The sequence below is a fragment of the Typopeltis vanoorti genome, chromosome 17 (genome assembly GCF_054136105.1).
Source record: "Typopeltis vanoorti isolate ZY-2024b chromosome 17, IOZ_Tvanoo_1.0, whole genome shotgun sequence".
NCBI lineage: Eukaryota > Metazoa > Arthropoda > Arachnida > Uropygi > Thelyphonidae > Typopeltis > Typopeltis vanoorti.
The window spans coordinates 42,154,696-42,171,570 of record NC_143565.1 but is presented as its reverse complement, the minus strand read 5'-3'; the positions used below and the strand labels follow the sequence as shown (position 1 = coordinate 42,171,570).

The following is a 16,875-nucleotide window of genomic DNA, read 5'->3' as shown; positions in this document are numbered from 1 at the left end:
ATGTTAAAGTATTTTTCAGATGCCAAGTGATTTGGTGAGCTGTTTTAGTCACTTTTGCAATGTTCCCCCTAAACTTCAATTCCCTATCCACCAACACTCCCAAATCCCTGGCCTCATCAATCTCCTGGAGTATGGTCCACCAATGCGATATACTGCTGCTATTCTTTTCACCCCAAAGTGCATAACCTTACACTTTGGCACGTTAAATCGACATCCATTTTTCCTAGCCCGGCCCTCCAAACTATCCAAATCATCCTGTAAAATTTTGACATCCTGTGCACTCATGATTGCTCTACCCAACTTTGCATCATCAGCAAACAAGTGAACACTTCCTCTCAAATCCTTTCCTATATCATTGATGAACAAATTGAAAAGCAGTGGTCCAAGAACAGAGCCCTGTGGCACTCCACTAGTCACAAGCCGTCTTTTAGACTCTGCTCCTGAATAAACCACTCTCTGGTATCTCTCCTTCAACCACCCTCCTATCCATCTCACCAACCCTATATCTATCCCCATCTGCTCCAGTTTACTGATTAGGGTTCTATGTGGTATCCTATCAAAAGCCTTGGCAAGGTCCAGTAGTATTACTGTAAACCCATTACCCCTATCCAGTTCAGCCGTCACTGTGTTATAAAACGTGAGCAAGTTACTGAGGCATGATCTACCCTTCACAAAACCATGTTGTCCCCCATACAATATCCCATTTTCATCTATCCAATCTTGTATTCTTTTCTTGACTAATTTCTCTAAGACCTTGACAATGATTCCGGATATGCTAATCGGTCGGTAATTTACAACAGCAGTCTTGAACCACCCTTATGCAGTGGAACTATTTTTCCCTCTTTCCACCCCTCGGGACTAACCCAGACCTGAGACTCAAATTAAACAAAATGGTCAAGGGTACTGACAATTCTTTAGCTGCTTCTCGTACAATACGAGCTGGTATACCATCCAATCCCACAGATGTATTGACATTGAGGTTATGCAATAGACTACTCACCTCCACTTCATTCACCACAGTTCCCATATAATCTACTGGTACATTCGTTTCTGCAATGTCACCACCTGGATGATATATTCTTGCAAAGTGCTCACTCAGTAACTCAACTATATCAACTGATTCAGTTACCTCCCTACCATCGGCATTCTTTAAAATCATTCTGCCATGTACATTTTTGCTTTTACTTGCTACATATCTAAAAAACTGTTTAGGATTCTCTTTAGCCTGCATGGCCAATGTTCTTTCGTAATCCTTTTTTGCTTTTCTTACCACACTCGTTACCCTTCTGGCCTGCGCTTTATACCGTTCGTTGTGCCTGCCGGTCACCTTTCTCCTTAAATTCCCTCCATAGTTGTTTCTTTTTTTGCAGCTCAACCTTAATGGTGTTATTCATCCATTTAATCCCTAGTTGATTTATTATTCGAACTCTAGGTATACAGTCAGCCATTGCTTCATGCAGACACTTCTTAACTACTTCCCATGCACTATCGACTTCTAGTCCTTGCAGTTGTACATGCCATGGCTCTGAACCGATCAAACTCGTAAGCTTGTCATACTTTCCAGCCCGATAATTCCACATGTACCCTGTCTTAATTGAAAATTCTATACATTTAGCCATCTCCCAAGTCAGTACCCTATGATCACTCTCACCGATTGGTGGCAATGTGGTCATATCCTCAGATGTAATTACTAGGTCAAGCACTCTCTGATCCCTAGTATTTTCCATTACATGCTGTCGCAGATAGTTATCCCTTAATAACCGCATACAATCCAATTCCTTCCTCCCGTGTGTCCTCTCCTCACTCCAATCAATGCGACCATAGTTGAAATCTCCTATAATAATCACCCCCTTCCACTCATTTCTTCTATTTGCTTGTGCATACTGTCACCACCATCTTTTCCATCACGTGGTCTATAGCAGCACCCAATTGTATATTTAATTCTGCTAGCCACAATCTCACACCAAATGGCCTCAAATCTGCTCTTTTCCCTATCCTGCAATTCAACTTCTATTCTCCTTGGCTGCAGCTCATCAGCTATCATCAACAATACTCCTCCCCCCCCTTTTTTTTTTATTCTACTTGTCATTCCTGAACACACTATACCCATTACATTCAATCCCACTAGCTATATCATCTACAGTCAGCCATATTTCACTAATACTAATAACCCGTGGTCTGGAAGTGCCAACCATGGCCAAAAATTCTTCCTAATACTCCTAGCATTAGTGTACATGAATTTAAGATCCCCATTAGCCCCAACCCTACCTTGATGCCTTATATTAAATATCCCACTCTGATTTGTTGTCCTTATTTGCTCGGGCATATTATATTCATTCTTACATTCAACTGCCTCCCTAAGGACTGTATATCTAACCCCCCCCCCCTTAATAAATCAAGTTTCCCTGAATTTGCACATCCACCACATTCAGCAACACTTTCTCAAGTCTTCTTACACCGTAACCATTCAAATGCAAGTCATCCATCTTATATAGATCCTTTCGCCCATCGAACTCACTCCACACGTCCACAAATTCCACACCACTCATCATACATAACCCACGCATAAAGTCATTCGCAATTATGGCCTTCCTTTTAAACATTTCACTGTCATAGCATGGCAAAAAGACTAATATTCTAACTCTTTCACTCTTTTCTTTTGCTACCTCAAACAATTCATTCAGGTCTTCTATCATTTCCATTTTGTCTCCTTTCAAATCATTCGTACCTGCCACAACAATCATTTCTTTCACCCTTTCCTTTTGCACTCTAATAGACTCAGTTACATCCTTTATGGTCGCACTAGGTTGGTACGATTTTGTCAAATCCTCTACTATCACACCTCATACTAATGAGTCTCCATACAGCACTCTATCCTTCATTTTGTTAATGTTCACACTCATACGTTTATCTTTCCTGTCATACTTTTTATTATTGGCTGGTTCATTCAGTCAACTTTTGCTCATACGCTCTAGCTGCTGTTTTGCCCTTTATATCGCACCATTCGACAATGCGATCTCACTCATTGCGTCTATCTCATCTTTTTTATTCTCAGTAAAACCATTAATACTATCATTCACACTCTCACAATTCTCTGGTACAACCTCGCCGTTTCTTGTCATATCCCTATTTTCTTCATTCTGAAGTTTGACAAAAATATTCACACTCACGATCCGAAATACTCTTCAATTTCTCATTCTCCCTACATTTTCTACAGACATTCACTCCTTTATTATCATCTAACCACACTCCGACCGCATTCCGCAAAGCGTACATTTCGCAGCTAGTACACTGAATCATCTCTTTTATACTGCCGTTCTTTGATAAAGATGGCAAACCATCATTACTGGCTGCCATTTTCCTTCGTACTGGAGCCATACTTACTTGCAACATATTTTATCAAATTATAAATTGTAACACACCAAAAACACACAAAAAGATGCACTAAGAGACGCAAGGCAAACAAAACTACGCAATATTAAATAAATTTATCAACGATAACTGAAAATAATAGTTATCTTATCCGGAGCTTTCACAAACACTACACACTACGAATCCCTCTAGCGGCGACAGCCCCAATAAAATATGTTATAAAGACACACAAAATACTCTAAAAACACGAAACTCGTTCTAATATACTATAAAACCAATTTTCTAAGATAAAACACACATAAAAAACACCAAAAATCACCAATTTTACATGAGTGCTAAATTACACCGACCACTCACCATATAACCTCGAACCCAACCCCAACCCAATTAAATAGAATCATGTTGGAGGGTTAATGGAATATTTACAGCACTAGGAAAGGATTGAAAACTAATTTTAATGCTTCCCATATTTTGTCTCAGTCACTGAGGCATCTTCAGGGATTGCAAATAACTCTTGTAACACACACACACACACACACACACACACACACACAAAAATACAATACTAAGTGGTGACTAAAGTCCTATCTAGGTGTTGCGCCCTCTGTGGACGTTTGTAGATGGCCTAGGATGTAAGTAAAGTGGGATCTCTGATAATTAATGTTTCCCAAATTTTGGGAAGTTTGCATTTATTTATTTATTTAAATTCGGTTGATTTCTGAGTGCCACCACAGATTCTAAAAACAGTCTTTTTTTAATTTGCTATGGTGGAGCAACTCGCTGCTCCCAGAAAATTACGGAAAGAAAAAGAAAGTATTGTCATCACCTGAGTGGATAAGGGTAATCACAGTCGTCCTTAATGACACAGAATATAATGAAAAATGGAGATTATTCTCCAAGATCGCACTACCTACATCCTACTAGAGCATGACGATCCCATTAAAAAAAAAACTTAAAAAAAGTATCCTCCTGGCTGCCAGATATTACAAAAAAAACCCTCAAACCTTTCAGTTCTCACCCCCAAGATATATGGTTTACCAAAAATCCACAAACTTAATTCCTCCCTAAGACCTATAGTAGATATCACTGATGCATTATGCTACAAACTGTCAAAGCAGCTGGTTAACTCCCCCCCCCCTCACTGGACTTACCACATCCTATATAAAAAAACTAATATTCCCTTAAATGACACCTTAACACTCTTAAAAAACGTTTTTCCTTCTGATATCTTAGATCTCTTTTCCTTTGCCATTAATTCTGATTATTTTTTCTTGCAAGAACAAAATTTACAAACAGATAGAGGGAACCGCTATGGGTTCCTCCCCTATCACCCCACTTGCCAATTTTTACATGGAAAATTTTGAAGAAACGAGCCATAGGCCCCTCTCAAACCTTCCATGATGTGTTCTCTATTTGGCCTCATGGCCCAGACACATTAGACTCCTTCCTCAGTCACGTCAATAGCCTACATCCAAGAATCCAGTTTATGATGGAAAAGGAAAATAACAATAGTCGATCGTTCCTAGACACATGCCTTCCTAATGGTAACCTTTCCTTCACTGTATATAGAAAACCTACTCACAAAGGCAGATACATTCACAAACTCTCCCATCACCACCCATCTCAACAATATGGCATTATTAAAACCCTAACCAATAGAGCCCACAATCTTTGTTCCAGTGGAACCTCTCTTTTAACTGAACTCAACCAACCACATACACAACACCTTCCTTTCCAATGACTACAGGGGTTACAGAATTAAAAAGTAATCAGTTCCTTCCCCATTCCTTGGCCATCTCTTCAGAAGGATTTCAGAAATGCCATCACTATCCCCTACATCAGTGGCATATCAGAAAAAATAGCCAGGTCCTTAAAAAAAAGTACAACCTCTATACAGCTTTTAAGCCCCACCGTAAACTTGCTATCCTTATCCATTCTACCAAAGATCAGTCCCTCCTCTCTCAGTGCCTGGAGTATATAAATTACCTTGTTCCTGCAAGCTGGCTTGTTTGGACAGACAGGTAGATCAGCAACTATCCATTTAGAAGAAAACACAAATCATACACCTGCAATCACAACTGTGTTCAATCTGGCCCTGCAAACCATGTTTTGAATACAACCTACAGAATCTCCTGGAGAAAAACCACCATGCTCCACCATAGTAAATTCAAAAAAGAAAGACCATTTTTAGAATCTGCAGCAGCACTCAGAAATCAACCAAATTTAAATAAATATGGTTGCATAAAACTTCCCAAAATTTGGGAAACATTAATTATCAGATATTCCATTTTACATTCTAGGCCACCTACAAATGCCCATAGAGGGTGCACCACCTAGATAGGACTTTAGAGTCACCCATGTGTTTCAGTTAGTATTGTATTGTATTTGAGTGTGTGTGTGTGTGTTACAAGAGTTATTTGCAATCCCTGAAGATGTCTCAGTGATTGAGAAGAAATATGGGAAGCATTAAAATTAGTTTTTAATCTTTTCCTAGTGCTGTAAATATTTCGTTAAACCTCCAACATTATGTCCTCCCAGCAATTAAGCCTCAACACACTAAATTGAATAACCAGTTTGGCATGAAATTTTTAATAGAAGATCAAAATCATAAAATTAGGTAGTACCATGGAAAAATTCAGCTGCATTCTCAGTGAAAAATCTATAGAACAGGTAAAACATTTTAGCTATTTTAGGCACAATTTTTAATGAATGAGACAAATTGAATATAAGAAATAGACAATGAACAATTATAATATGAAATTAAATATGGAAATAGAAATTATATATTGGAAGTTTATTTTGCACTTGGTTAGACTATAATAAATTTATAGTCTAACCAAGTGTAAGCAAACAAAGTTTGCACCTGAAAATATCTTCAGGACTGAGGTAAGGTGGTGCAACACCAGGCAACTCCGAGCAAAGGTGGACCAAGCTCTCATCACTCCTTGTCTCAGTATCTCCCATAATGCAAAGCACATCTCCTTGCAGACATGTATACTGCTGTGCATTAAGGGAAGTGCCACTACCCAGAACGGTTTCGACCTTTATTGAGGTTTCGTCAGTGGGAGGCAGACCCAAATGTGGAGATACTAAGGCAGAAGTAATAGGATAGGTCATATTTACTATACAAGTTGCCAACAGGAGAGATGAGAGCTTGGTCCACCTTTGCTCGGAGTTGCTTGGTGTTGTACCACCTTACCTCAGTCCTGAAGATATTTTCAACGCACACTTTGTTTGCTTACACTTGGATAAAGTATTAAACTAAATTTATTATAGTCTAACCAAGTGCAAAATAAACTTACAACAGCTTTCTCTAAATCCAGAGTAATTCAATAATAAGGTGGTACACCTGTTGGCAACTTGTATAGGTAAATAGGACCTTTCCTATTGCTTCTGCCTTAGCATCTGCATGTTTGGGTCTGCCTCCCACTGACGAGACCTCAATAAAGGTCGAAACCGGTCTGGGCAGTGGCTCTTCCCTTAATGCATTGCAGTATACATGTCCGCAAGGAGATGTGCTTTGCATTATGGGAGATGCTGAGACAAGGAGTGATGAGAGTTTGGTCCACCTTTGCTTGGAGTTGCCTGCCGTTGCACCACCTTACCTCAGTCCTGAAGATATTTTCAGGCACAAACTTTGTTTGCTTACACTTGGATAAAGGATTAAATTAAATTTATTATAGAAATTATATATATTTCAAAAACAGAAAAGAAAAGTAAATGCAATTGTAGTTGTAATAGGTACTAACGACTTAACTGGCGATAAGTTCAGTATGAGAGAGGACATGAAAGGGTGTTGGAAGAGGAGAGAGTTAGGAGTGAGAAAGTGAAAGTCATCAGTATTTTACCTCGCTATGATAAAAATGAATTAAGAAGAAGGGCTATGATGGCAAACCATTCGATGCATAGGCTGTGTAGAAGGAATGGATGTGAGTTTTTGGATGTGTGGATTGAGTTTGAGGGAGGATTGGATTTATATAAGAGGGACTGCAGACACCTGAATGTGTTTGAACAAACAGGTGGATTATTATGTCTTACACGAATGCCAGGAGTATCAGAAACAAAGGGATAGAGTTGTTGCCTTAGTCAATATGTTGCCACCTCAGATTGTAGGTATTAGTGAGACCTGGCTATCAGAATCAGACCTACTAACTGGTATCGAGTGTCAATGGTACAGTATTTTTAGGAAGCATAGAGAGGATAGGAGAGGAGGGGACGTGCTGCTAATGATGTTGGATGACTTGAATCCAGTTAGAGTTGAGACCTATGATTGTAGTACTACTACTAACAATGTGGCAGTGAGTTTGAAGCCATCTGGTGTGAGGTGGAATTTAACAAGGTCAATTACATAGTGGGGTGTTGTTACAGACCTGGTGGATTGGTTGCTAGTGATGAAGAAATGCATTACCAAATAAGGATGATAGGTGTGAAAAGAGATCATAATGGGAAACTTTAATTATCTAAACATTGGTTGGGTAGCAGTAAAATCTCATGAGAAGAACGAAACTGAATTTATTGAGCTATTGCAGGACAATTTCCTCCAGCAGCATGTGACAGAAGGAACTTGAGGGCAAAGAGTGCTAGATTTGATTATAGTTTCAGTAAAGGATGTAACTATTCTGCCTCCGATTGGTGACAGTGATCATGCGGTACTGCTTGGGAAGTGACTAAGTTTATGAATGTTCCATTCAGAAATGGTTACATGCTGAACTACAAAGCAGGGAATTATGACCAACTGAGGAGTATACCGAGTTCAGTGGAATGGGATCGGTTGCTGGATGGAAAGAATATTGGTGCATATGAAGCATTTTAAAGAGTACTTAAATGATGTGATATCAGAATGTGTCTTGAGAGTTCCAAGAATGAATAGGGTAGGAGTCAAATTATGTCTAATCTTACTATGCAAGAGATTTGTAAGAAAAGGATGATGTTGAAGGAGTACCGTATGCATAAGGATGATGTCCATTATGAATGTTATAAGCAGCAGGCTAGAATAGTCACAACTGTTGTTATGGAAAGCAAAGTCTGAGTATGAAAAGAAACCAACTGGCTCTGTGTGCTAAAGACAACCCACAAGAATTCTATCAATATGCTGCAATTAAAAGAAAGAATGAATATGAAAGAATAACTCTTCTAAATCCAGATGGCATGAGGGTTACAGACACAGAAGAAGTTGTTCGGTTAATGAGTGCCCATTTTGTTAAAAACTACTGTTACCTCTTCACTAGATGAAGAAACACAGGTGTATGAGGATGAGTATTAGAGCTGTTGTACAAATTGAATAAGAATTCAGCAATAGGGACTGATGGGATATCAGCACGTGTGCTAAAAGAGTGTTCAGCTGAACTGGCCATTCCTTTGATTAGGCTGTTTAATATGAGTCTCAGCACAGGGAAGATTCCGCAGGAATAGAAGGAATGTATGGTAATTCCATTGCACGAGGGTGGTGCAAAGACCGATGTATCCAACTATCTACCAATTAGTATCTCAGGAGTGTAATAAATTTAGTTTAATCCTTTATCCAAGTGTGAGCAAACAAAGTTTGCGCCTGAAAGTATCTTCAGGACTGGGTTAAGGTGGTACACACCAGGGCAACTCGTTGCAAAGGTGGAGCAAGCTACCAACACTCCTATCTCAGTATCTCCTATAATGCAAAACACATCTCCTTGCGGATATGTCTAATGTTATGCATTAAGGGAAGGGCCACTACCCAGACTAGTTTCAACCTTTATTGAGGTCTCTTCAGTGGGAGCCAGGCCCAAGTGGAGATATCAGGCAGAAGCATTAGCAGGTCATCTCTACCTATAGGAATTGCCAGTTGGTGTGCCACCCTTTTTTAATAATTTACTCTGGATTTAGAGAAAGATGTTGAAAGTTTATTTTTCACTTGGTTAGAGTATAATAAATTTAGTTTAATCCTTTATCCAAGTGTGAGCAAACAAAGTTTGCGCCTGAAAGTATCTTCAGGACTGGGTTAAGGTGGTACACACCAGGGCAACTCGTTGCAAAGGTGGAGCAAGCTACCAACACTCCTATCTCAGTATCTCCTATAATGCAAAACACATCTCCTTGCGGATATGTCTAATGTTATGCATTAAGGGAAGGGCCACTACCCAGACTAGTTTCGACCTTTATTGAGGTCTCTTCAGTGGGAGCCAGGCCCAAGTGGAGATATCAGGCAGAAGCATTAGCAGGTCATCTCTACCTATAGGAATTGCCAGTTGGTGTGCCACCCTTTTTTAATAATTTACTCTGGATTTAGAGATTCTCTCTGGATTCAGCTCCCACTGAAGAGACCTCAATAAAGGTCGAAACTAGTCTGGGTAGTGGCCCTTCCCTTAATGCATAACATTAGACATATCCGCAAGGAGATGTGTTTTGCATTATAGGAGATACTGAGATAGGAGTGTTGGTAGCTTGCTCCACCTTTGCAACGAGTTGCCCTGGTGTGTACCACCTTAACCCAGTCCTGAAGATACTTTCAGGCGCAAACTTTGTTTGCTCACACTTGGATAAAGGATTAAACTAAATTTATTATACTCTAACCAAGTGAAAAATAAACTTTCAACATCTTTCTCTAAATCCAGAGTAAATTATTAAAAAAGGGTGGCACACCAACTGGCAATTCCTATAGGTAGAGATGACCTGCTAATGCTTCTGCCTGATATCTCCACTTGGGCCTGGCTCCCACTGAAGAGACCTCAATAAAGGTCGAAACTAGTCTGGGTAGTGGCCCTTCCCTTAATGCATAACATTAGACATATCCGCAAGGAGATGTGTTTTGCATTATAGGAGATACTGAGATAGGAGTGTTGGTAGCTTGCTCCACCTTTGCAACGAGTTGCCCTGGTGTGTACCACCTTAACCCAGTCCTGAAGATACTTTCAGGCGCAAACTTTGTTTGCTCACACTTGGATAAAGGATTAAACTAAATTTATTATACTCTAACCAAGTGAAAAATAAACTTTCAATATCTCAGGAGTGGTGGTGAAGATTTTGGAAAAATTGGTTAGGGCGCATTCAGAAATGGGTTGATAGTGAATCTCTACTTTGCTATGAACAGGGTTTACTAAGGGACAGTTATGTTTTAGCAACTTGCTCACATTCTGTTGAATTAGAAAAGGGGAATGGACACACCATGATACTTTTAAGATTTTGCTAAGGCTTTTGACAGGATACAGCATGGTAGACCACTGCATAAATTGGAGAAAATGGGTTTGGGTTATAGAATATTAGCATGGATAAGAGGATGGCTGACTGACAGATATCAAAAAGTGGTGTACAGGGGATCTGAGTCTGCAAGGTTTAAGGTAAAGAGTGGTGTACCACAAGGATCAGTGCTTGGTCCACTGTTATTCATTCTGCATATTAATGATATTGGGAAGGATTTGACAAGTAACATACAGTTATTTGATGATGATGCAAAGATTGGTAGGGTAATCAGGAATGCTGCTGATATGCAGTCTTTGCAGAATGATTTGAATAGACTGGAATTGTGGGCATGGGAAAATGGGTGTCAATTCAATGTCAGTAAATGTAAAGTCATTAACTTCGGCATGATTACCTATCCAATGTCCTATTATATTGGTGGGATTAGGCTAGAAGAAACTGATGAGGCTAGCTATCTTGGAGTGTTAATAGATAGGAAGTTGAAGGTTAGGCACCATGTGGCAAAGATTGCAAAGATAACTCAAAAGATAATTGCAATGCTGAAACGAACGTTCACGTGTAAATATAAGGATGTTATTTTGCCTCTTTAGAAGGCCTTGATAAGACCTCACTTGGACTATTGTGTGCAGGTCTGGTGTCCTGGTTTCCATTGTGATTCTGATATATTGGAAGGAATACAAAGGAGAGTGTTAAAATTGATATCAGGTTTGTGGTTATAAAGACATATTGAGAATTTGTAAACTGCAGACACCAGCAAATAGGAGAAAGAGAGGGAGACATGATTGAGACTTACAAACTTCTGAAAGGGTCATTACAGGATTTCAATTGAAGGAATTTTTCAATTTATGGAGGAAAATGGTGGAGAAAGGATGAGAAGGCATCCTTGGAAGCTGAGAATGAAGGCTGCTAAGAAGGGGGTGAGGGCTAGACTTTTCTCTCAGAGGGTGGTGCGTGACTGGAATGGATTGCCATTGGATGTTGCAAGTACAAGCAGTGTGAATGAATTCAAGAATAAGTGTGATAGCTGGTGTGTGTAGTATGTGGCCTCCCTCAAACAGTCTCTGACTCCTTGGAGGTCTCTCTTAATAATAATAATGAAACTCAAGATTAAAACCAATGAGATTTGAAGTTGTGTGAAATAAAATGTTTTCTTGTTTACTTGACACAGACAATGTGTTTTTTTTTTTTTTTTTGCTAAGCCATCTTTAAAAAAAAAATGTAATAAAATAGTAGATTCATAGCATTCCTAGTGGTTATGTGTTAGTTTTATAATTTTTATCTTAGCTCTATTATTTTTGTTTTTTGTAGCTATCTATATATTATTTATACTGTACTATATTGTACTATTTATATTTTTTGTTAGCTCTATGAGTTTTATCATTCTTTCTCATGTTGGCCTAGCCAAAATGTATGCCTAATAAAACCATCAGGAAGTTGTTTTATTTCATTTCCTTCTTAATTTTAAATTATTTGACCTTTTCTCATTGGTTTTTAATGTTTGGTTTCAGGCTGTTTTACATTCTTCAAATCTAAATAAAAATCATATGTATAGTGCACGCGCACGCACACACAACCAGAAAATGTATCCATCAAATTTCTTTGTAAGCTTTAGACAGAAATGTTTCATTTTTCTAATTAAATTTTAATTTTAAAATTGCATAATGTTCTAAGTTGAAAAATTAAAGGGACACCTGTGTGTCCCTTAATCTTTGTACTTCTAGTAAATAATTTTTATTAGTAATTATCTCAATTGTGAGTTGAAATAGAACTATTTTTATTATTATGATTTAATTAATTAATTTATTATTATTGTTATTTTTTTTAAAATTCAGTGTCATGCCATCCACAGAGGGATAATTAGTGTTTTTAAATATGCATTAGTTTGGGTAAGTTTTTCTCTTTTAAGATAACAGATTTTTGTATATTTAAAAGAAAAAGAAGTTATATTATTCTAGTTCATGGATTGTTAACTAATCACCTGTTAGATTTGCCTTTTTTTAAATGGAACCTTTTGTATAAGTGCTGTACTAATAAGAAGCATGCTTTCACTAACTTACTAAACAAGTGGATTGCCTTTGTGCTGTAAATTTAGGATTTTTTAAGCATGGTATGGAGCTAGTTGATTTTGTGGTCAGGATAGCAAGATTTTAATTTTAGTCCTGTTCTTCTTCTTGTGGGAAAATTGAGTAATGATTAAGTTAAGACTATTGCCTACTTTTACTTGGTACTATCAGATCAGTTAGCTTTATATCTTGGGTCTCATTCATCATTGTAATTCACTGCCCAAGATAGTCTGCACTTTGAGATGGAATATTCATTTCTGTTTTCCAGTTTTGTAATTTTTTTCAGTTACTGATTTTGATATGATTGTTGTCCTTATTGAGAGAGAGAGTGCCATAAGTAAAAGTATCAACTCCTCCCCCTAGCAAAACAGTACTCACATGAAAACACAGAAAGACATAATTGACAGATGTAAAGCATATTTCATGGTTCATAGTTCATGACCTGAGTCACCTCTCATAATACTAAACAATTCTAATCTTTAAAGGAGCTGTGGCATAACTATAAACTATAAATTACACGATAACCACAGTAATTAACTTTAATGAAAGTACAGATATTTTGTCTGGAAAATAACAGTACATCATTACTGTGTAGAAACAAGTAAATCAAAGAACAGGAATATAAGGTACATACAACAATCAATTTACCAATTAAAAATGAGCTTCATCCCACCAGATGATGTGTTTATTGTCGATACTATGCTGTGCCAGATGAGACATTTGAGGTTTCACTTATTCAGTGTGATATCGATGTTCACTAATTCTTTTTTCCACAGAATGGCCTGTCTGCCCAAAATATGTCAAATTATATTCACAAGGAATCTGGTAAACACCAGCTAAAGAAAGAGGTGACAGTTTTGTCTTTTGTAGATGGTAAAAGATGAGAAATTTTGTTGATAGAAAAATATGTGGGAACAAGACAGTAATTCTTCAAAATTATACCAATAGGTTCAGCGATACCAGAAATATAAGGGATTGGAACCATGCAGTCTGAAGAATCCTTATGTGTTGAAACATAGGAGTCAATTATTACAATGAATGTGTGAAACCTCAAAAGTCAGGTCACAGCATAGTATTGACATTAAACGCAACACATCTGGCAGGATGAAGCTTGTTTTCTCCGCAGAAGCAGCTTTAAATATGAATGGCTTTTCAAAGAAAGTTGAGAAGCCCGTTTACATCAGCCTAACCTGAATTGGAATGATTCTCTCTTCCAAAAGTTTGGGAGGTTCTCATTTTATGTAAACATCAAAAATAGTTTTAATATTTTTTTTAATATTAATTTCTAGCTCACAACCACTGTTTTTAATTGGTAAACCAATTGTTGTATTTACCTTGTATTCCTGTTCTTTGATTTGCTTGTTTCTACACACTGATAATGCACTGTTATTTTCAGTATGAAATATCTCTACTTTCATTAAAGTTAATTACTGTGGTTATCGTATAATTTGTTGTTTATAATACTGAACAGTCACAATCATAACAAAAAAATTGACATCTTATAATTGTGAACAAAGAATTTCAACTGAATCATATCTTTTTTTTATTTATTTTTTTTTTTATTATTATTATTTGACACCTCCAGGGAGTCCAAAGACTCATCGAGGGAGAGTGTGCCAACAGCATCGAACGATTGGTCCCCTTCCAACTACTAATCGCGCTCAAACTTACTTAACTGAGCCATTAGTAGCAGAGGCTCTACCAATCGACCAACCTTTGCCGGCATCATATCTTTTATTCAGAAATTAAAATCTGTAGACAATAATTAACTATATATATATATATATATATATATATATATATCATCATCATCATCATCATCATCATCATCAATTTCCTGATATGTACTCCCAAGGGGTGTTCAGGTCACTAAGACAGCACCACGTGATTAAGTTTATATTATTATTAATCTGCTGTCAACAATTTTCCTCCAAATTAGTCTATTACTTGCAAGTACTCCAATATTGTCATATCCAACATTTTGTTCTTCTAAAGCAGTTCTGACTGACCTTAACCTTGGTCTTCCTCTGGGTCTCTTTCCTGCTATCTGGGCATCAAACACCTGTTTTGCTAACCTTTCCTCACCCATTCTATTTAAGTGGCCATACCATCTTAGATTAGCTCTGTTTACACATTCTTGAATATTGATAGTGTCAAGTTCTTTTCTAATATCTTCATTTTTAATATGATTCTGCCCTTGATGCCATCAGTTCACTCCATTAATTTTTCTCAGAACCCACATGTCTGTGGTCTCTAACCTTTGATCAAGTGCTTTATTTCTAACCCAGCTCTCAGATCCATAAGTTAAAACTGGTTTGAACACTGTCTTGCATACGGCTAGTTTGGTGTTTTGGCTAATTTCTCTGTTATTCCATGTAAATTTATTCAGCTGGCTACCGACTGTACCAGCTTTGTTTATTTTAATTAGAAATATATACGTGTTAGCACAAGAATAATGTTTAATTTGCGAAATATTTCGGTCTGAATATTACAGACCATCTTCAGTGGCTACATACGAATAGTTTAAAAAAAAAAAATGGAATACGAACAATTGATCATTCACACATAGAACACAACGCGTGATGTCATATCGCTAAGTATTATTATTGTTCCGGGCAACTCCAAGGAGTTGACAGACTCATCGAGGGAGGCCCTAACATCACATCAAGAACAACTATTCGACATTGACACAGTATCTATCATACCTTGCCTTGAACTCATTCACGGTCATAGCCCCCACAACAGACTCTGGAAGCTTATTCCACTCATTCACCACTCTCCAAGTAAAAAACCTAGCCCTAACACCCTTGTCAACCACGCTCTTGCCCAGCTTCCATTCATGGCCCCTAGTCCTCCCACCACCAGTCATATTTTCAAAAATATCTTCTGGATCAATCTTATAGAAACCCTTCAGTAATTTGAATGTCTCAATCATATCACCCCTCCTTTGCCTATCGTCCAATCTCTGCAACCCACAAATCTTCAACCTATTCTCATAAGGTTCATTCCACAGACCTTCTATCATCTTGGTCACTCATCTCTGGACCCTCTCCACTTCCTCCCCATCACGAAGAAACCCTGGTGCCCATAACTGGGCACAGTAGTCCAGATGGGGTCTTATCAAGGCTCGATACAGAGGAACAACAACTTGTTTGTCTCTGCATGTTAAAGTATTAGAAGAGTAAACATTTTTTAAAAAACGTAATTAAAGATATTAATTCAGAAATTCATACAATGATCTTAAAAAACATTATACTGATAAAAAAAAAGAAGTTAATGTGTTATCCTGATTAAACTTTCCCAAATTTTTGATATAGATATACAGTCATTACGATTCAAGTTAGGACGTTGAAATAAGGCCTCTACACTTTCTTTAAATAAACGTTCAAATTTGTAGCAACATCTGTGTAGGAGGAAGGAGAGTCTTGGACCAAAGGATGTTGTGGTTTGTTTCTAATCCATGCTGAGCTAATCCAGATTTCTCAGGTTTGTTGTGTTGAATTGATGACTGATGCTCTTGAATTCTTTTTTCTATGGAACATCCAGTTTGTTTAAAAAGTAAGAAAGATTACAATTACATGGAACTTGATAGATACAAGATTGAGTGCTTATCTTTAGATGAAGGAAACTGGGTGGATAATTTGTTAATAGGTGTATAAGTGGCTGTTAGATCATATTTCTTTAGAATTCTCTAAATTGGTTCTGAAATCCTGGAAATGTAAGGAATTGGAACTTGACGTATTGAATCTTGGTTGTTCTGTTGGTTTGTAAGAATCAAAAAGATGTTATGTACTCTTTTCGGAGAAGCTATTTAGTTTCATGTGATATTTGATAGTTGAAAGTTCCTTCTGTAATAAATGGGAAGTTGAAGAGTTAGTTTTTGCCCATCAGATTAAACATTTTGTGACTCCTGTTTTTTGACAAGGGTGATGAGCAGAGTCTTTGAAAATATAACGACCTGTGAAAGTTGGTTTTCTGTAAACTGTTGTTGTAAGAATACCAGAAGGTGAACGGATAAGAAGGACGTCTAAAAAGGATAACTTGTTGTCTTTATCAATTTCCATGGTAAACTTTTATGCGAGGATGTAAGGAATTGATACTGAAGGTAAGGAGTCTCTGTCGTGAGGCCATATAGCAAAGATGTCGTCTATATATCCTTTGGTGGTCCAAGACTCTCCTCCCACACAGATGTCACTACAAATTTGAACGTTTATTTAAAGAAAGTGTAGAGGCCTTACTTCAATGTCCTAACTTGAATCGTAATGACTGT

General features: G+C 37.6%; 1 protein-coding gene across 1 annotated transcript in view; it reads left to right on the top strand.

Moving 5' to 3' along the window:
- LOC150097321 (developmentally-regulated GTP-binding protein 2) overlaps positions 1 to 16,875 on the top strand; it is a 199,119-nt gene that overhangs the window by 138,815 nt on the left and 43,429 nt on the right. The window contains exon 12 of the mRNA XM_090406731.1: positions 12,375 to 12,428. Coding sequence (XP_090262857.1) covers positions 12,375 to 12,428 — 54 coding nt within the window. The remainder of the gene's footprint in view (positions 1 to 12,374; positions 12,429 to 16,875) is intronic.